The sequence below is a fragment of the Salminus brasiliensis genome, chromosome 23 (genome assembly GCF_030463535.1).
Source record: "Salminus brasiliensis chromosome 23, fSalBra1.hap2, whole genome shotgun sequence".
Taxonomy (NCBI): Eukaryota; Metazoa; Chordata; class Actinopteri; order Characiformes; family Bryconidae; genus Salminus; species Salminus brasiliensis.
Window position 1 is genome coordinate 30,836,560 of NC_132900.1, and position 21,936 is coordinate 30,858,495.

General features: G+C 44.0%; 1 protein-coding gene across 1 annotated transcript in view; it reads left to right on the forward strand.

Moving 5' to 3' along the window:
* Positions 1-21,936, forward strand: part of ift80 (intraflagellar transport 80 homolog (Chlamydomonas)) — an 81,964-nt gene that overhangs the window by 21,678 nt on the left and 38,350 nt on the right. The window contains exons 7-8 of the mRNA XM_072669131.1: positions 358-447; positions 2,005-2,142. Coding sequence (XP_072525232.1) covers positions 358-447; positions 2,005-2,142 — 228 coding nt within the window. The remainder of the gene's footprint in view (positions 1-357; positions 448-2,004; positions 2,143-21,936) is intronic.

The window sequence follows — 21,936 nt, forward strand, 5'->3', positions numbered from 1 at the left end:
TCTGGAATGATGATGGTGGAGCTCCATCCAGTAATTTTGGAATGAGTTGGGGAGTCATCAAACATCCTGACCTCACTAATGCTCTTGTCGCTGAATGCAGTCAAATCTTCACAGCAATGCTCCTGCTTCAAAATGTAGTAGAAAGCCTTCTTTCCTGGACAGCAGAGACAATTACTCAAACAAAAGCAGGAGAAACTCGTTTTAATAGCCTTGATATCAGTAGAGATGTGTCCCAATACTTTTGTCCATTGTGATTTGCTGTATTCTTCCCCTTAATGTGTAATAATACATTTGTAATCGTCTATTTCTCTCTCTCTCTCTCTCTCTCTCTCTCTCTCTCTCTCTACCTCTCTACAGTGGAAAGCTCATGATGGCATTATTCTGAAAGTGGACTGGAACTCCATGAATGATTTGATTTTGTCTGGAGGTGAAGACTGCAAGTACAAGGTAAGGGGCTTCATCTTTTGGGGTAGCTTCACAGCCCAGGCAAGCCTCACTTTCCTAATTTACCATCTTCGCCATGAGCGTCTTACGGCCAACTGACCTTTCAAACCCTCAGCTCCAAGTCGTTGTGGATTTGGGTCCTCCAGACCCAGCCAACATGCTCATGTAAGGCTCACGTGGGTGGAACATGGACTAGGTGGGTTCCAGGAGCGCATGGGCTCTGAGTGGGTCTGTACATGTGTTTTCATTGTTATCATTACAGACCACCATCATCTCACATGGGTCTCATCTAGGCCCAGTATGCAGTGTATAAACCAGATGGGCCCCAGTTTAACCTCTTCTTGTCCCATCACTGACCCTGGTGGGTATCCATATGTGGGGCCAATGTGGAACCTGAGGACAAGGTTGGTGTGGCGAAACAGATAACACCACTACCTGCCAGTGAGCTACCACACCACTTGGGAGACTGGGGTTTGGTGGTAGCCTTCGCTACACCAATCACAGTCCTTGGGCAAGACTCCTTACACTATATTGGCCCAACGCTGTAACACGAGTAACCTTGTAAGTCGCTCGGGATCAGAGTGTCCGCTAAATGTCGTAAATGTAAATGTACAAAACTCTCAGATTCCCAGCTGGGCTTCCCACACAGGCTACCCACATGGACGTGTTAGCTGGGAGAGCGTCCTTCAGTTTCTAAAGAGTGTTTTAATGGTGTAGAGAACTGCACTCACAGCAGTTTCTCAGTTAGAAGTTAGAATGGTCTATATGTTTCCATTGTTGGTTTGTAGCCATTACAACAGCAATCCTGGTGTGCAGTATTGCCCAAATCCTGCCCTAGAGAGTTTATCTTAGGAGGACAGTCAGTTCCAGCACTACTTCTATACAGAGCTCATGCAGAGTTTATAAGTAATCAGCAAATTTTGGGATACCTAAACAGTTTGCACAGAATTTTTACTGCAACAGAATAGCTGCACGTTATAAATACTGACCTGTTTCATAAACTAAGACATTTTATGTTTATTTATTACAAATATTTTCCAGGTTTCTGTTCATTTTTAACCCCCTGACAGTTTACTGCCTATATTTGTGCTATTTCAGGCTGCTCCCTGGACTTGAGCTGCTCTGATGTCAATAAAAACTACAAAAATAGGGGTGTTCTAAAACTGTGGACCGGTAGTGTACATGCACACTTCATTGGTGTTTATTGGAACTGACTGTGGTATAAAATAAAACGATGCATTTATAGCACAGAGTGGAGTTCTGGGCCACCGTAATTGGGTTTGTAAAGTTCTATTTAAAGTGTTAGGGGTCCACTGTGGTTGATGAGCACCACAGCTCTGTGGAAAAAGCTGAACATCATGATGTTCATAACCTTTGAAGTGGTACGAAATAAGTCAAAGCTAAAGTAACGTTTGTCACATCGACTGCATTACAGTCAACAGATTGTATTATAAAAATTGTCAATCTGCATAATATCAGAGTTTGATTACAGCTCTGAGGACGTTATGATTTATCGCTTTGAACCGTTTGACTGTGCTCGTGTCTGCCTTTCTGATTCAGGTCTGGGACAGCTATGGGCGTTTGCTGTACTCCTCCTCCTGTAATGACTACCCCATCACCTCTGTGGCCTGGGCGCCTGATGGTGAAGTCTTCGCCGTGGGCTCCTTCAACACCCTCCGACTGTGTGACAAGACTGGGGTATGGAAAAACACACACACACACATGTCCAAACACAGAGCTCCAGGTGCATCCCAGATCCAGGCGGATTGTGATGTCAGCAAGCCCCTCAAAACGCTCTGTAGATATCACAGATCTAAAAAGGGGACTGTATGAAAGATTTTAACACCTCAGATACAAAAACTATTGACATATTTTATTTTTAGATTTGTGGCTTGGTACTCTACAACTGGTACACTGCAAAAAAATGATATGTAAGCTTCTTAATGTTTCTTAAATGTAGTCGAAAAATCGGATATTTCTCATTTTTACATTAGTGAAGGAATATTTTACGAGTATTTAACTTATTACTAACTTATTTTTACCTGTTTTATGTCATTTTAACTATTGAACTGGCAGAGCATTTTGCTTGTTTGAAGCTTTTTTTTGTTTTGACATTTCTCTGCACTTTTAGTACATAGAATTACTTAAAAGTTGTATAAATACATTAGATACAAGTTAATTAATATCATAATAGTACTACAATAATCCCAAAATAAGATTTAGGTTATTGCATCTAAGCGAATTCCACATGCTAAGACATAATTGGTAGCAGTTTAGTCATGCATTCTGTTTTCTTTCCCTGACAAAAGTGTTCCCTCCGACTAATGCTCAAAATGAAGTGTAGTGAAGGAGGCCAAGAGCTGTGGGGGGCTGGGATGTGTTGAATGTGTAATGTGTAGGAGAAAGAGTTAGTAATCATAGAATCATGCTGTAGACTTCCTGTGTGTGGCGTTTGCCTTTAGATCAGCCTTCTCTTTCTCTGCCTCTCAGTCACTTTTTTAGCATGTGGGATTGTGCCATTAGTCATTGTGCTGTCCCACAATGTCTCACCCCATTCATATCTCATATTCATGGTTAGAGCGTATGAATTAATATTTTTTTCATTTGAAAAATATTTCTAGTTAAACTGTAGTATCAGTAGGCTGGCCACGATAACTATTTGTTTGGACAATAATAATTATTTTCAGTATTATTTAATTAATGACAGTCATATAGGTAGTATTGAAATTACTGGAGATATCATTAATTAAAAGTGTGTAAATTAATGAGCAATGAACTTTAAATTAATAAGTGTGGGAAGTAATAGGTACGCTATATGGACAAAAGTATTGGGACACCTCATTATTTGTTTCTTCTGATATCAAGGGTATTAAAATGGAAGTAGTATTGACATCACGGTCATTAATTATTATTATAAGTAATATAGATATTACTGTAATACCCGACACCAGTGTGACAATACAATAAGATTATGTATAATAAAAAAATAATGTATATAATAAATTTAAGCTAATTATTCATATATAGAATAAAACAAATCTTATTTATGTTTCGGCCCCCCTGGTGGATCACCAGTGCACTGCATGCACCAGAAAAATACGTACAGGTTTCTAAGTTTGAAACGACTTAAGTAAATTTTGAAAGGCAGCTCCGAGTATAAGGGGTAAAACTATTTGGTGTTTAGGTTTGAAATGTATCATATATGAGTCCATAGTGTTATTTAACGTTGGACAAAAGTAATTGGTCAAAAGGTCAAAAAAACACTCCGGTTTTTACAAAATCTGAAATTTCCACTTCAGGCTTTAAAGGGTTAATCAGGGAGACTAACAAAGGCTACTCAGTGATGTGGGGAAGTGTAGCTAGACTCTCAGCTTTGGATCTCATGACAGTGCCTTGAGACTCTCCGAGCCGTCTTAACGTTCTAGCATTCGCGCTTGCCTCCTCGAGTTCTAAGCGGCTCTAGAATGTCATGGCGTGGAGTGGGCGAGCGTCTGAAGTTTTGTCTAGAGAGAGCAGAAGAGGAGGAGGACAGAAACAATGGTGGGGGAGAAATAAAAGAAATTCAAAGAAACCAAATTTCGAAAGTTTCCAGCTTCTTCTCGGCTCCCCTCCTCCTCTTCTCGCCAGCTGTCTTTGGAAGGCCTCGCTGTTAACACTCGAAAGTTTTCTCTCTCTGCCCCCTCCTTCCCTCCCTCCCTCCCTCCCTCCTACAATCTATCACCCCCTCCTTCCCTCAGTCTCTCACTCCCTCCCTCCCTCTTTCATTCTCTTATCCCCTTTTCTGCCTCCTTCTAATGAACCTACTGTAGACATAGTCCATGTACCTGTGTGCAGAGAGGCATACATTGCAAATATGAAGGAACAGAGGGAATATACAAGCTCCAGATTTCAATCAATCAAGCAGTCAACCTTTAATTTCATTCAGACGTACATTAAGGGTGACCCTCATTTTCCATGCATCATTTATAGTAAATTATATAATAATATAATTAAATAATCATTATATAATAATAATACTTAAATAAAAAAAAACATGGAAGAAATCAAGATAAGTAAGAAAAGTAAGTGATTTGATTAAACAATAGTTTATAGTTCATTAACACATATATATATAAAACAAATAGAAATTAAAAGATAAGTAAAAAATCTTAAAGTCAACTTTTAAAGCTTTTAAAATAATCTAGAAGGAATCTAGAATAAAGTAATTTAAAATTATCTTTCTCTATATATATATATATATATATCACAAATAACGGTTTGTAATAACTAATAACTGATTATAATATATATTATAGTGACTATAATAAAAATAAAACTAATAAAAGAAACTAGTTGCCCAGGGGTCATGAGTTTGAATGCAGAACCATATTGCTTTGCCATCAGCAGCCGAAGTCCAAGAGAGCACAATAGGCCGTGCTCACTCCAGATGGGTAGAGGGCGCTCTCTCTTCCCTCATCGCCCTTAAGCGAGGTTGGTTGACACAGGCGTCTGTTAGCTGGTTCAGTTCGGCTGGCTTTCTTCGGAGCATGTCAAAAGATCAAATAAAAAATTCTAGGAATGTAATGAACCAACAAAACAACCAACAAAATAAAACAATTTACAACTAAATAAATAAAAAAGGAAACTAAAACAAAGCTAAACTAATTAAAAAATACAATTACTAATAAAAGTAATGAAATAAACGGAAATTAAAATAAGTAAAATAATTAAAATCAAGTAAAACAGCTACAGGCAGAGTAGAGATGGCTAGAAGTTAAAATATACTAAAAATAATACAAGTAAATTATTATAAGAAATACTAAGAAAAGTAACCACAATAAAACAAGAATGAGGTAATATGGATAGTAATAAACAAGTAAATAAATTAATAAAATAACTAGAAAGAAGTAAAGAAGTACAGGCAGAGTGAAAGTGGTTAGAAATTTGTGTAAAGTGTAAGTGGGTTGAGGGACACCAGCGAGCTGAGCTTCAGTGTTTCCTGTAGTGAATTCCTGGTGCTCTGTGACCAACAGCAGTTTATGCCTGTCAATATATATATATATATATATATATATATATATATATATATATGTGTGTGTGTGTGTGTGTGTGTGTGTGTATGTACACTGTACACTGGCCTATGGTATATCTGTATTTCCCGATGTTGCCTATAGGTTCACCCGTGACTTTTTCCATTGATGAGAGCGTTCACTCCTAATAGCTCTGGATTGCGTGTTTCTGCTCTTTGCCAGGTGACGGTGAGTGAGTGAGTAGTTTCCAGCCCGTGGAAACTAATTTCCGTGGAGTGTTCACAGCTGCCAAGCCTCTGGCTCTGACTCTGCAGGAGTTAGTGGTGGCGAAAGGGTTAAGGGTTCTGCGAGGAGTCTCGGCGTTACTACCATGACTAATGGGCAGGAGTTTCATTCTGTATCTGGTACAATGAAACCTTGCACTTCACGGAGTGCTGGCTCAGCAGGAAGCCGGCTCGTTTAACCCTTCACCTCCAGCAGGACTCCACTTAGCCGCCTGGGGCAGATACAGCACACTCAAACTCTCCAACCACTCCTCCTATCAGCCTCGTGCTGGGGGCCCGGGGGCCTCTACTGCGCCCCAGCATCTGCAAACATATGGGTTACTAGAAATACATCTAGGAGCTCCATATAGTTTTCTCATGAGTAACACAGTGACGCTGCGCAGATAAGCTGCAGTATGAGGCTGTAGACATGCGATACCGTGCACATGTGTGTGGGTATTGGTGTGCACGCTTGCCCTGATCCTAGAGGGGGGTAGAGCTGGCAACCTTAACCGCAAACAAGGGGTCCTACTGATTGGGGTTACTGAAGCCAAGTTCAGGTTGCACATTAAACCCACGAGTGTTAAATTAACAAACACAATTAAATTTACTCCCTAACTTGATTGCTTTCACTGCCTGTTGGTTCGGTCACCACAAAGACTTTAGTGTGTGTGTGTAAGTGGGTAAAACTACTCACGCTAAATGGACAAAAGTATTGAGACACCCGCTCATTCATTGTTTCTTCCTAAATCAAGGAGGGTATTAAAAAGAGTTTCTTCTGCTTTTGTTGAAGAAGGCTTTCTACTAGACTTTGGAGTGATGTGCATTGCTGTGAGGATTTGATGGCATTCCGCAACAAGAGCCAGAGTTAGTAAGGTCAGGATGTTGGATGATCACTATCGCACCTCATCCCCAACTCCCCGAGCTCCACCACCATCCACCATTCCAGAGAACACAGCTCTTCCACAGCTCATTGCTGGGGGGCTTTACACCCCTCTACTAGCCCATGCCTGGCATTAGGCAGCAGGGTGCCAGTAGGTTCATGATGTTTATATCTGCTCCTGTTCTATTGGCAGTACTTCTTTCTCTACAGGGACTTCTCTACAAGCTGTGTCTGTTTGTGTGCGTACAGCCATGGGTGCAACGTAAAGTAGCTGAATGCATTCATCAGAAGAGGTGTCCACAAACATTTGGACATTCGTACACGCATGAGTCCAGTCAGTTCGGTTCAGTGTGAGCCGGAGTGTGTATGGGAATGCCTGTGTGAGTGTCAGTGACCGAGCGCGTGAGTGCACACACATGCACATGTGCCCACTAGACAACAGTCTATTTACGAGTGGCTGCAGCTGGTGTCTAGCGTCTGGGCTCTGTCACAATCCCTGACACTGTGTCACCCCTGCTAACAAGTGTGACTCTTTTTGCACGCTCTTCTCTTCCTCTGGCTCTCTCTCTTTCTCACACACACACATATACTCACACTGGGTATGAGTGTCTCCTCTCGTTGCACACTATAGCTGCGTACTGTTGGCTAAGCATAAATGCAGAGGTTGCACCTAATTCTGTCCGGAGACCTTTTAGTGCTCGTTTCTCAACCACTCCACCTTCCAATGGTTCAAAATAACATAATACACCGTCTGTCCAAATGTTTGTGGACACCTCTTCTAATGAATGCATTCAGCTACTCTACTTTTAATGCACCCACACTAAGTGATGTGACTGCAGAGCTGTAGGAACTGAGCTGAATGGTCAGTCAGACTGGAGTTTAAAACAATCGTTGCTCCAAACAAAGTAGATCAGATTAGACCGAGAACAGATTAGTCTGATTATAAGAACTGGTACTAATAAACACAGTGATTTTACTGCTGTTTACTGTTGTGGATTTGCACGACTTAGGGAAGTTGTGGGGCTGTATTATTTATAGAAACACAAAGGTCGGATTGAAGTCGGCCGATGGTCAGCATTAAGAGACTCGGATCGGATCAGATTGGATTGGGGGTAAAAATACCTTTATTGGGACGTCTTTATAGCGAATAGTGCGTTTTTGAAGACTGGCATTGTTTTATATTACATTCAAGTCTGTTATTATAAAAAAAAGCAAGGGTTACGGGTCCTGATGAGTGTTGGGTCATCCTGAGGAGTTCTGCCAGCTGTTTGTGTTCTTGTGTGTTTCACGGCTGAAGGGGCGGAGCGTCTTAGTGCTGTTTTTTAAGGAAACCTGTAGTTGGGAATTGTATGTGGTACTTAATGCCCGTATTGCTTCTATAACACAAAGTAAAGCTGTTCCATATGTGGATAAGATGGTGTGTGTGTGTGTGTGTGTGTGTGTGTATACGCATCCACAGTTTTGCTTTCACTTTTGTTCCGGTCCAACCGTACTCTTCAGGGACAAACCCAAGCGAGCCTAACAGTGGTGTACTGTAAGTCTTCCAATGATAACAACGCTGGCATTGGCTTTCGTCTGAGCGGACCCCAGCCCTCGCCCACAGCGTTGTGTCGGGGGCTAATTTGGAACGGTGTGATGGATGGTTGAGCCAGTCGTGTCTTTTCTTCTGGTTTGGGGTGAACATGCGGCCTAGCGTCGGAGCGCTGACCCTGCTGTCCACTAATTAGCCAGAACAAATGGAGAAAGTTATAGGGAAGGTATATTTACCAATACAGTGGCCAGTCCATCACGGACAGCCTCGGTTAACCTCCGCATGCCCCACCCACAAATGCTTTCTTTGCTAGCTGCTGGTGCGAGGTTGGAGAAGCTTTAGGGATCTCTGGCTAAAGCAAGACCTGTTTAATATCCAAAGTGTGCTTCTTTAGGTCAGAGCAGGAGATACCAGGCTAATGTTGCCGTGTGACCAAGGATGTGCACACATACACAACATGCAGGCTTTACTTGCGTGCTGCTCTGTTTTCTCACAATCGCTGCCTGAAATGCCATTCCTGAGTAAACACAGGGCCTATATTTGTCTTCCACACACCTGAGGGCAAGTGTGAGAAAACAGAAACTATGTGGACATTTATAGACCAGTGTGTGCACATGTAGAGCAGCGCCATCCAGGGAGCAGCCCTCTTAAAGTGGCTATGCCAACTCGTATTTTTACCGCGTGCACCGTTGGGCCATGCGTCTGACGGCTGTTTTAACTGGCTGTGAAGTAGCGGCCGTTAAAGCCAGAATGTGCCCGCGTGTACGAAAACACTTCATAGGTAGCCTCACCCGGACGACATGTTAAACGTGTGAGTGCCGGTGATTATGAAAATAAATAGGTGTAGGTTTAAAACCAAAAAATATTTATTATATGAAGAAAAAAAAGTATTGGGACACCTGCTCATTGATTGTTTCTTCCAAAATTAAAAGTACTAGAAAGAGTTGATCCTGCTTTTATTGGAGTAACTGTCTCTACTGTCCAGGGAAGAAGGATTTCCACTAGATTTTGAAGGATTATTGCATTTGGGGATTTGACTGCATTCAGTGACAAGCTAGAGTTCATGAGGTCAGGATGTTGGATGATTGATCACCACCCCACCTCATCCCAAAAGTACTGGATGGAGCACCACCACCATCATCACTCCAGAGAGCACAGTTCTTCCACTGCTCCACAGCTCAATGCTGGGGGGCTTTACACCCCTCTACTAGCCCACGCCTGGTGTTAGGCAGCATGGTGCCGATAGGTTCATGTTTACTATCTGCTCCAGAGAGTCCTATCCTATGGGCAGTACAAGCTGTGTGTGTGTATTTGCACATCTGAGTCAGCAGTGGGTGCAACATAAAGTAGCTGAATGCATTCATTAGATTAGGTGGGGTGTCCACAAACATTTGGACATCTAGTGTATAAGCCGAGGGTCACACAGCCGGGATCTTTTGTGCGTTAAATAAACGAACGCCGGCAAAATGAAAAACCTTACTACGGTTTGTGTCTCCGCTGGCAAGACCTGGGCTGGCCTTTTCTAGTGCTGGAGGCAGAGGGAGGGCGAGAGAGAGTAAGTAGGAGGCCGAGAGAGAAAGAGAGAGAGGGAGAGAGAGACAGAGAGAGAGAGAGAGAGAGAGAGAGAGAGAGAGAGAGAGAGCGAGCGTGTGAGTATAAGTCAGTGAAAGACGAAGAGTGGAGGAGCCCAACCCAGTTGCCTGGGGAGAAAACTGTTGCTGACTCAGGACTCTCTTTGTTTCGCTGCTCGCTCGCCCTCTCTCTCTCTCTCTCTCTCTCCGGTCCAACCCCTCCACATCTGCTGTTTTTCCACACAGTTGTGCCCTCTCCCTTTCTCTCTCTCTCTCTCTCTCTCTCTCTCTCTCTCTCTCTCTCTCTCCCTTTCTCTCTCTCTCTCTCTCTCTCTCTCTCTTTTTCTCTCTCTCACACACACTCTTACTCTCACGTAACACCCCCTTGCCCCCCTTAGTCTGATCTGGCGTTTTAATAGTGACACTTTCTACATCTGCACGGGCCGAGCTCATGTGATGAAAACAGATAAGAAAAAAAAAGACCCGTAAATCTGCACTCATAACTCTCTCTCTCTCTCTCTCTCTCTCTCTCTCTCTCTCTCTCTCTCTCTCTCTGTACCCCCTACCCCTCCTTTCTCTCATGCTCCGCTGACAGCACCCTTGCTTCAAAAGGCGCGAGCTGCTGGTCCACTTTCCAGACGCCCTGCGCTGCGCACACACTGTCATGTCCCAGGGCGCCAGGCGAGAGCGGTTGAACCCTATTTTAAGACGGCTCTTGGATCAGTGTTGGAGCTTTCCCGAGACAAAAAAAAACAAAACCCTAAACGTGCAGCAAACACGGTCAAGCTGGCGGTGCCAAAGAGCAAACTGGCCTGGATTACAGAGCAGAGCAGGACTGCACAACTCACTGTTTGTTAGTACTGGATGATCAAATCACGGATAATCAGATCATCTGTGATCCAAAAGATCCAGAGTTCTTTTCCTCCACGTCTGACTCAAACTCGACCAAAACTTCTTGTAGAATTTGTAAAACCAACGTACACTATATGTTAAAAAAAAAAAGTTTGTGGACACCCCTTCTAATGAATGCGTTCAGCTACTGTAAGTTTAAGCACCCATTGCTGATACACATGTGCAAATGTGCACACACACAGCTTATCTAGTCCCTGTAGAGACTAGACTGCCAATAGAATAGGACTCTCTGGAGCAGATACACAAACATGAGCCTATTGGCACCATGCTGCCTAATGCCAGGCGGGGGCTAGTAGAGGGGTATAATTGTGCTCTCTGGAATGATGGATGGTGCCCCATCCAGTACTTTTGGGGGGGTGAGTTGGGGAGTTTGGGATGAGGTGGGATGGTAATCAATCGTCCAACATCTTGACTTTACGAACTCCAGCTCTGCAGCAATGCTCCTCCAACATCTAGTAGAAAGCCTTCTTCCCTGGACAGTAGAGACAGTTACTCCAACAAAAAAAAGGATCAACTCTTTAAATCCTCAGGTGTCCCAATACTTTTGTCCATATCGTGTACCTTATCAGAGATGTCCATCACTCAGCCCAGTACAGTGAGTATCGGATTAGACTAGAACAGAGCTGTCTCTGTGCAGTGCAGCAAAATGGAAGCTGCCTCACATTGACACCCACTCCACCAGAGCAGAACGGCAGTGACGAGCCACAGATAACCACACGATGATCTTCCCCCAGGCTTCTTTTAAGAGCTTAAACAAAGACTTATCTCAGCAGCTATCTCCAACTAAGCCACAGAGGCAGAAAGAGAAGCAGGCCAGTGCAGAGGCTGCACGCCTAGCGCAGATATCTCAGCATGATGCAATGAATCACTGTTCCATGGCCCAATTCTGGGCCTTTCGTGTCTAGCACCAAATAACATCTAAATTACACTGGATACCAGTGGTGGAGTCTCTTTCTTTAATTCCTGCAGATCTGCGGCTGCAATCGGCCTCTATAAATTTGACACAGATTTTATGACAAGTTATTTGCTAGAATGGGAAGAGCGAGGCAGATGTTCAGAGAACAGGGAAAGAGAGAGAGAGTGAGCATGTGGAGAAGGAGAGATGGGTCAGACTTTCCAGTCCCTTCTAAATAGGGACGTCCCAATCAAGGTTTTTTTTTGTTTTGTTTTTTTTTAACCTCCAGATCCGATCCTAGAGTCTCCTAATGCTGACTAGTGGCCAATTCCGATCTGCTCCAATCCGATCTCTGTGTTTCTATACATAGTACAGCCCCACAACTTGGGTAAGACATGCTAATCCACAGCAGTAACATCACTGTTTTAGCAGCAGTTTCTAAAATCAGACTAAATTCTGATCTGATCTACTCTGAGCAACTTTTAAAACCACTGTTTTGAACTCTGTAGTGTTTAATATCTTACAGTCCAGTCTGACTGACCTACCTGACCATTCAGCTCCCAGCTCCTTTACAACTCTGCAGTCTAATCACTAGTGCATGTACATTAGCATTCGTGTTAGCCTCCTCCCGCTGGTTTAGAACCAGAGAATGGAGCGTGGTTCTCTCACTGGTCGAACATTTACATTTACATTTAAGGCATTTATCTCCTCCAACATCTAGTGGTACTCCAAAAAAGAAGGATCAACTCTTTAAATCCTCAGGTGTCCCCATACATTTGTCCATATTGTGTACCTTATCAGAGATGTCAATCACTCAGTTCAGTACAGTGAGTATACAATAGTTTGGTTTCTAACCAGACGGAATTCCAGAGGAAAGACATTGGAGACAAATGGGATAGAAGATCTGTGTTGTTGCACGGCTACAATCAGACTGGGTGGGCTTTTTTGGTAGCGTGGAGAAAAACGGCAGAACGTAGAGCAACATTTTGTGGAAATCCTTTTCTGACAGATAAACTAACCCAGTCTTCACCTGCTGCTCTTTGGCCGCCTGCTGCTGTTGCTGCCGGGTCTCGTTTACTTTCAGTTCCACCTTAAATAACGCAGCAGTTCCGCTCTGCTGCTGACATGTACACACTGTAACTGCGGCACTATTTAAGGTGGAATGGAGAGTTAGCATTAGAAGCCAACTTTAGCTTTTGTTTTGGCTGCTAACTGGTAACGTCACCAAACTTACCAGTTCAAATAAAGCTCTGTTGTGGTTTACTCACTAAAATAATGCCACAGATGATCTCTGTCTGGGATAGTTTTTGAAAAAATGAGAAGTTTATCTGCATCTGCATGATCGAGGATCATGTTTATTAAAGGACGCCAGATGTTTTGCACTTTACAGCAAACCTAAGCATCTATGCTAAGTGGAACGCAATCTAAAGGCCAATACCCGATCCTTTACAAAAGTAGAGTGAGGTGATGTTAGTGAGGTCTGGATCTTGGATGATGATCACCACCCCAACTCATCCCAAAAGTACTGGATGGAGCACCACCACTATCCATCATTCCAGAGAACACAGTTCTTCCACTGCTCCACAGCTCCTCAATGCTGGGGGGCTTTACACCCCTCTACTAGCCCACGCCTGGCATTATTAGGCAGCATGGTGCCGATAGCTTCATGATGTTTATTGATCTGCTCCAGAGAGTCCTATTCTATGGGCAGTACGTCTTCTATACAGGGACTAGACAAATGATGTGTATCTGTGCATTTGCACATCTGTGTCAGCAACGGGTGCAACTTGAAGTAGCCGAATGCGTTCATTAAGAGGAATGTCCACAAACATTTGGACATATATGTGTATACTGTGTATATATGCAGCTCGGAAGCTAAAAAGGAGGCAGAGAAGTGAGCGAGGAAACGAGCAAGAGGCGCATCGGTGGCTGAGAGGCGACGTGCGGAGCTGTCCGATCTACCCTGTCCCGAACAGAAAAGTTGGCAAAGCAGCAGCTGAGTGGACTGGTCTCTATAAAACGTTAAAATGGGGGTAGTTCTCTCTCTCTCTCTCTCTCTCTCTCTCTCTCTCTCTCTCTCTCTCTCTCTCGCAGGCTCTTTCTGTAGGGAAAGGGGGAGGGAAAGCGAGAGGGAGAGAAATAAATGACAGCCTCAGACACTGGTCTGCCAGCCCCTCTGGCAGAGTCATTACTCCCTGGGCCATTAAATCAGTACCTTCACAGGCAAGGCAAACATGTCAGAGAGAGAAAGAGAGGAGAAGGAGGGAGGCTCTGAGGACCCGAGGGTTATAGTTACTGAAGGAGAGGGGGATTGCGGAGTTACGCTTCCTTCAATATCGTCAGGATTCTGTGTGCTTGCGTAAAAATGAGACGTAGCCTGAGTGCAAGAACAGCAGTGACTCCGTCCATTTGTCTTAATATTAATTAACTATTTAAACGTGGGTTAATGACCAGTGAGGGTCACATAGCTTTCACTGGCTATAAAGTCAGATCGTCAGATCGCCCAACTAGAAACCTGTCCCAGTTTCAATAGGACACGTCCTGTACCTTGGGTTCGGAATACTAGTCTCCAGCCATCTTCGGTTCACCAAGGACAGTTGCCAAGGATGTGCTGCGTATCTCTATGAGAGGGGTGTAGGGTGAATCTAGGGGTGTAGGGTGAAAAAAGGGGTTGTGCTGTTACACTGGCAGCTGTTTGCTAAATCTGTCTTTCTAAATAAGTGAATTTGGCTCCTCTGGGCCCCCGAGTAAAGGGTATTTTCATAGGTTTCTAGTTGGCCGATCTGACTTTATAGCAAGTCAAAGCTCTTTGACCCCCACTGGTCATTAACCCATGTTTAAATAGTTAATTAATATTAAGACAAATGGAAGGAGTCACTGCTGTTCTTATACTCAAGCTACATCTCATTTTAATGCAAAAACAAAAGGATATCGTATTTCAATAACAAGGCTAACATGGCTCCGCCCTCTTTCTGAGTTTTTGAGTAACCTTGAAAGCTAAAGCTAAACCTGGCAAGCTGAAGCAAATGAAGGCTACGGTGGCTGGCTGCATTTGAAATATCCAATAAGTGCATTCTGGGGCAGGGAGAGCTCAGCAGCTACAGCTCTGGGCTGTTGATGAACGGGTTGTTGGTTTGATACCTGGACACTGTTGGGCCCTTGAGCAAGTGATTGCTGCCCACTGCTCCGGGCATGTGTGCTCACTGGTGCCAAATTCCATCTGTGTCTTATACAGATGGTGAGTATGGGTGTCTTTGTCTTCTAGCTTGTCTGCTCGGACTGCCTGTGTGGACATGTGATTAAAGGCCTGCCAATTAATAAGTTGGTCCACTGCTCCACAGCTCAATGCTGGACAGGGCTTTATACCCCTCTAGCCCTATTCTATAGGCAGAACTTCTGTACAGGGACTAGACAAGCTGTGTGTGTCTGTGTGCATTTGCACATCTGTGTCAGCAAAGGGTGCAACTTAAGTAGCTGAATGCATTCGTTAGAAAGGGCATCCACAAATATTAGGACATAGCGTAACTCTTTAATAGAAGAAAAAACAAGAAGTTCTTAATTTTTCATGTTGATAAAGCACTAATTTGAACTAATTTGGACTCAGCCAACTTCTTTCATCTGAGACGCAGATTGGAGAGGTTTCTGCTTTCACCACAAAGTAACAAACGATAAATCATCTGCAGCTGCAGAAAAGTTACCTTTCAGGGTTAGCACATGCCTTTGGTACAGCTTTCCGTTTTGCACCGTGTTCCTTTGATTTAACTTGATGCTCTTTGGCTGTAAAATTGCACTAAAGTTTCCATGACTTTCCTCTCCGTTGCCTTAAAGACCCCTGCAGCACCCCCACTAAAATCACTGTACAGCAGAGGCTGCCAGCTGAAAGTTCATTACTGCATTACTGAGTATCAGGGGAGAGAGGAAGGACGAGAGGACGAGAGGCTGCATGCTGGCGCTTAACTTCTCCCTCGGGCTCAGACCACTCAATCTTAACGCTTAAGCCCGACTGGGTCCCAGTAACAACACATTTACAAACTCACCCGAGCCCATGCCCACCTGGAACACACCTAGACCACGTTCCACCCATATGAGCCCCACATGAGCATGCTGGCTGGGGCAGTCTAGAAATCATCCCATCCAAAAGTACTGGGTAGCGCCACCATCATTCCAAAGAACACCGGTCCTCTGTGAAGTACTGCTTTGCTTTCCAGTACTATTTGAAGTACTGTTTTGCTTTCCGGTACTTTTTGAAGTTCCAATTTGTGCCTTCCAGTACTATTAGAAGTACTGCTTTGCTGTCCAGTACTTTTTGAAGTACTGTTCTGCTTTCCAGTACTATTAGAAGTACTGCTCTTCTTTCCAGTACTTTATGAAGTGCTGCTTTGCTTTCCAGTACTATTAGAAGTGCTGCTCTTCTTTCCAGTACTTTATGAAGTGCTGCTTTGCTTTCCAGTACTATTAGAAGTGCTGCTCTTCTTTCCAGTAGTATTAGAAGTGCTGCTTTGTTGTCCAGTGCTTCTTGAAGTACTGTTTTGCTTTCCAGTACTTTTTGAAGTTCCAATTTGTGCCTTCCAGTACTTTTTGAAGTACTGTTTTGCTTTCCAGTACTATTAGAAGTACTGCTCTTCTTTCCAGTAGTGTTAGAAGTACTGCTTTTCTTTCTAGTACTATTAGAAGTAATAGTTTGCCTTCCAGTATCATTTGAAGTTCCAAGTTGTGCCTTCCAGTACTTTTTGAAGTACTGTTTTGCTTTCCAGTACTATTAGAAGTACTGCTCTTCTTTCCAGTAGTATTAGAAGTAATGCTTTGCTTTCCAGTACTATTAGAAGTGGTGTTACTGTTTATGACTTGCTGAGTTAGGCAGATTTCTCATTCTACATTCTGGCTTGGTTACGCCTGTCTCACAGTGAAACCTGGACTGCATATTATTCCTCTGTGACCTAAGAACTCTGCAGGACAAAGCAGCGTTTTTTGGTTAGCCAGGTAACTGAAGCCAAAAGTCAAGCCTGTCCAATTGGAGGAGAGCTTTAGTGATCTCCTTTAAGATAACCCACACTCGGGCCTTGGTTGTCCATCTTACTAAGAAACCTGTTGAGCCGATATTCAAACACTGAAATCCCAGGTTGAGTTTGTTGTGTTTTAGTAAATGAAGTTGAAGATATTATCCAAGCCAACAGTTCAGCAGGAAGGTGGTGTTGGGGTTTAACAGGACTCTAAATGATGAGTCTTGCTCATATTGATTGAAGTGTTGGAGGACTGACGGATCACAAAACCCACACTTCAGATTGGATCACTTTTTTTGAGTCACGGATCGCATTGTTTTCAGATCAGCAAAAGACACAATTAAACACACAAATTTTAGCTTTCAGTTTGAAGGCATTTTGTGTTACTACATTTGTTTGTGTCAGTGGCTTTTATTTTGAAATGGTCTGTTTGTTCATTTGTATAAATGATTTATTAATGACTTACATACTTCCAGTACTGTTAGAAGTACCTTTCTGTGTTCCAGTTCTTTTTATTTGCTTTCCAGTACTATTAGAAGTATTAATTTGCCTTTCAGTACTATTAGAAGTACTGCGTTTTTCCCCCAGTACTATTAGAAGTACTGCTTTGCTTTCCAGTACTTTTTGAAGTGCTGCTTTGCTTTCCAGTGCTATTAGAAGTGCTGCTTTGCTGGTGACCGTCTTTAAGCCCAGTGTTTGTTAGAAAAGTTAGTCTAGCATCTCCTGTTGTTTAAACCTGTCTTGGCTGTTTGACTGCATCTGGATCAGCCCTAAACCATGTTCATTTATTTAACCATCTTAACCCTCATCGCTCTCATCACACAGTAGGCCTTACTTCCCCCCCTGGACCAGCTAGTACTGTATTTTAAACAACCTAATATACTGGAGCTATATTAGAAATACTAGTTTGTTTTTTAGTACTTTTTGAAGTACTGTTCTGCTGTAATGGAGCTCTAACAGTCCCACTAAATTCAGCCAATACAGCCAACGTCAGTTCCACCCCACACCAACCCCCCCCTCCCCAAGGCCTGACCTCTGCTCTTTGACCCTGTGGTTTAATTTTTCACCTCTTTCAGTCCTCCAGGGGCCTCCCTTAATTTACCCTTCACCCCTAACAGAGAGGCGAGCGGGAGGCCGGCCTGCTCTGATATTGTTTTTGGAGAGCGGCGCTGTTGGGTACTACGCATGCTTAATGCCGGCCTTCAGTTTGTCCTCCGTAGCGGAGCTGCAGTGTGTAAACCCGCACTGTTCGGTTCGTGCTAGCCTTGCGGCTGTGCAGGGCTGTCCCTGGCTGTGCTGGGAGTCGTTTGAACCTGCCAGTTGTTGTGCAGTGGAATTTGCGTGCACTCAATTTACGATCAGATTTCACCGTACGCAACTCCGATGAATAAGGGCCGCTGTTTTATGACAGCGTGGAGAAAAGCTCGTACACTGCTACACTCTCTAGGCTAGGCTAATAATAAGCTCTCTGCCTCCCTTTTTCTCTAATATCTAAACTATATATAATAATATACATGTTAATACACACACACACACACACACACACTTTACTGAGGAATAATACCCACAGTAAGTATTACTGTAGATAGTGAAGCAGGGAGATATGGGGAGGTGGGTGTTACCCACTGTGTCTCAGGCGATCACACCCTGATGTACAGTATCTCTCTCCTCTCTTTCACTCTTTCTCTCCCTCTCTCTCTCTCTCTCTCTCTCTCTCTCTCTTTCTATCTCTAACTCTCTCTCTCTCTTTTGCTTGCTCTCTCTTTCTTTTTCTCTCCCTCTCTCCCTCTTTCTCTCTCTTTCTCTCTCTCTCTCTCTCTCTCTCTCTCTTTCTGAGTTTCTATCTCTAACTCTCCCTCTCTCTCTTTCTGTATTTCTCTCTATCTCTAACTCTCTCTCTGTCTTGCTTGCTCTCTCTCTCTCTCTCTCTCTCTCTATTTTGTCTCTCCCCCTCTCTCTCTTTCTTGTTTTTCCTCTCTCTCTGTATTTCTCTCTCTCTCTCCCCCCCTCTCTCTCTCCCTCTCTGTCTCTCTCTCTCTCCCTCTCTCTCTCTCTCTCTCTCTCTCTCTCTCTCTCTCTCTCTCTTTCTCTGTCTCTCTCTCTCTCTGAAAGGCTGGTGCAGTGGTGCTAATTGAATTCTGCTGGCCAGCGCACAGCTGGGCTTTGCTGATGAGTCTCAGGGGAGCAGGGCATGTGTGGATAGTTACCATGTTAAGACGGGTCGAGCACACAGCCATGTGAGGATAGTTACCCCCCCACCCCCCCGCCTCTGTCTCTCTCTCTCTCACTCTGCTTGTATTTCCAGTATTTGTGTCGTAGTGGAGAGACCCTGCACTGCACTGCACATCTACTTTACTCATGATAAATCCCCCCCTTCTTTATCACTTCACACACACTGCAGGCTGCACGCCACAGTCACGGCCACAATAAAGAACGAGCCCTGCAGTAAAGGTGTGTGAGGAGTGTGTGTGTGTGTGTGTATGCAGTCCTACCTGTATTTCTTTTTAATGTAACGACAGGTAATCTAACTACTGCATGTGTACAACACGTAAAGGGGAATTTCACCAACTTCTCAGAATTTGATCATTTTGATTTCACATAAAATCTGAATAAAAGTCAAGTTGACTTTTTATCCAATCAGAACCGTGGGATCTGAAGACAGAGCACAGCACTGCCATCTAGTGGTCAGGGTTTAAACACAACACTAAATGAACCACTGTCTGACAACAATCTTTACAGAGAATCCATACTGTATTGCTAAACATATAATCACGATACTTCGATATACGGATATTGTTACGCAGTCCACAGTGGCCACTTCCATCACATTTCCTGTAATGGACACTTATAAAGCTGAAGCCTGTGTGATGATAAGGGCTGCTGGAATCTTTTATTTATAGTTTATTAGTTTTGTGTTGAGTATTTTATTATCCTCCAAATTAGAACCTGTGTTCTAGATATGCTGGTTTTAATGGGCATGTCGTTTAGCTCGAGTTAGCGTGGGTCAGGTTATGGACGAGGTTGTATTTGGGCATTAAGTTACACGAAGGGCACGTTGCCCTGTAGCTCGAAGCGTGCGCACACACACACACGGCTCCTGAGTTATTGTAGCACTGTGCATGAACCTCAGAGTGCCCTCGCCGGAGTGGACGTGCTGCCAAAACAAAGAGAGCGGAGGTGGGAGAGGAGGGGTTAAACTAGCGGTTCTGCTTAAAAACAATGAACTACGAGCTCACTTCTACACTGTATGGACAAAAGTATTGGGACACCTGCTCATTCATTGTTTCTTCTGAAATCAAGGGTATGAAAAAGAGCTGATCCTGCTTCTGTTGGAGGAACTGTCCCAGCTGTCCAGAGAAGAAGAAGAAAGGCTTTCCACTAGATTTTGTACTAGGAGCATTGCTGTGAGGATATGATTGCATTCAGCGACAAGAGTGAGGTCATGTTAGTGAGGTCAGGATTGATCACCACCTCACTTCATTCTCAACTCATCTCCAGCTCATCCTATTGCTCAAAACCATTGGATGGAGCACCATGCATCGTTCTCAATGCTGGGGGGCTTTATACCCCTCTTCTAGCCTACGCCTGGCATTAGGCCGCATGGCGCCAGTAGGCCCATGTTTAATGATCTGCTCCAGAGAGTCCTATTCTATTGGCTTCTTCTCTACTTCTCTACAGGGACTAGACACACGCATGTGCATTTTCACATCTTTTTCAGCAGCTGAACGCATTCATTAGAAGAGATGTCCACAAACATTTGGACATGCAGCGTGTTTTATGGTACCTTGGCAGCATTTCTGTTTATCCTCATAATCGCTGCCTCGTATCGCGCCGCTAAGCCGGGAGACGTCGAGTTCGGAGACGTGCCTCATTCGCCGGGCGACTCGAGGATGACGGGAGGTGTAATGGAGGCGAAATGCATTCACGTCAGTTGAGGAACGCCCCAGAGAAGAGCCTGTGATATAATATCTTATCGTCCGAGGGCAGATATTTACGACATCTGCGGTTGGCTCGGTTTTTATGAGACTTCCAGTGCGTGTGTCTGCGAGGCTCTGCTGTTTCTCCTCCTCTCCCCCTGGAAGATATTGGATAGACAGATAGAAGGATAAAGTGTGTCAGTGAATCTCCGTGCGATTAAGGCAGCTCAGACAACGCGGTGCCACGGGACGTTTCGGGGCAGGTTTTTTTTACGGCCCGGTGTGCTCGTTGCGCTTGATAGCGTGTAATTTAGCGCAGCGGGTCAGGCTTTATTAGAAAGCTCGCTACAGAAGATGCACGTCTTGCCCCGCGGAGCAGCAGACATATACTCCACTCACATCCCCCAGCTGGGTTTTTTAGCTGTCCTCTACTTTTCCATTTCAGCTCGCACATACACTATATGTCCAAATGTTTGTGGACACCCCTTCTAATGAATGCAGTCAGCTACTTTAAGGTGCACCCGCTGTTGACTTAGATGTTTAAATGAGCACACACATAAACACACATAAACACACATAAACACACTACTGCCAGAGTAGGACTCTCCGGAGCAGATCAGTAAACATCAAGACCCTATTGGCATCATGCTGGCTAATAATGCCAGGCGTGGGCTAGTAGAGGGGTGTAAAGTCCCCCAGCATTGAGGAGCTGTGGAGCAGTGGAATGATGGATGGTGGTGGAGCTCCATCCAGTACTTTTGGGATGAGTTGGGGAGTTGGAGATGAAGTGGGATGACCTCACTAACATGACCTCACTCTTGTTGCTGAGTGCAATCAAATCAAATGCAATCAAATCCTCACAGCAATGCTCCTCCAAAATCTAGTAGAAAGCCTTCTTCCCTGGACCGTAGAGACAGTCACTCCCACTAAAACCACAGACAGAGGTCCTCCTCTTCTTCTTCGGACATGGAGCTCCACATCACTCTGATCTCTATGGGTTGCGTTGGAAAGCTAAGTTAGCTCTGCACGAATTAGCTTGACATAACGTTAGCTAGCCTGTTGGGGTGTTGGTTTAGCGTAGCTAGCTACTGTATGATACGTCCACAAACCGCCTGATAGGAAGTGACCGGAAATTCCACACAAAGGTGGATGAAACTCCTGAAAGTGGGCGTGGCCAAGTAAGGTGAGTAGAGGGAAGAAAAGTGAGATAAGAGAGAGAGATATTAGTCAGACAGACTGAAATATCTAATAGAGTAAAGGTCAGAGGTCGTTAGATACGAGGTGTTTCGCCTAGTTAAAGCTATTCCATCTCAGCCGATGTTCTGCCGGTAAATGTGACCCCACGGTTTTGCTGGCACATCAGTTCCCGCTTCTTCACAAACCTCAGGAAATCAGCATAAACACTGTAAAAAAAAAAAAAACCCTGACCTCATATTTTTGCCTTCCTGCCCACATTTCCCTCCTACTTCTCTCTTCCAGTCTTCTGGGGCCTCTTTGCAGTCTTTAAATCT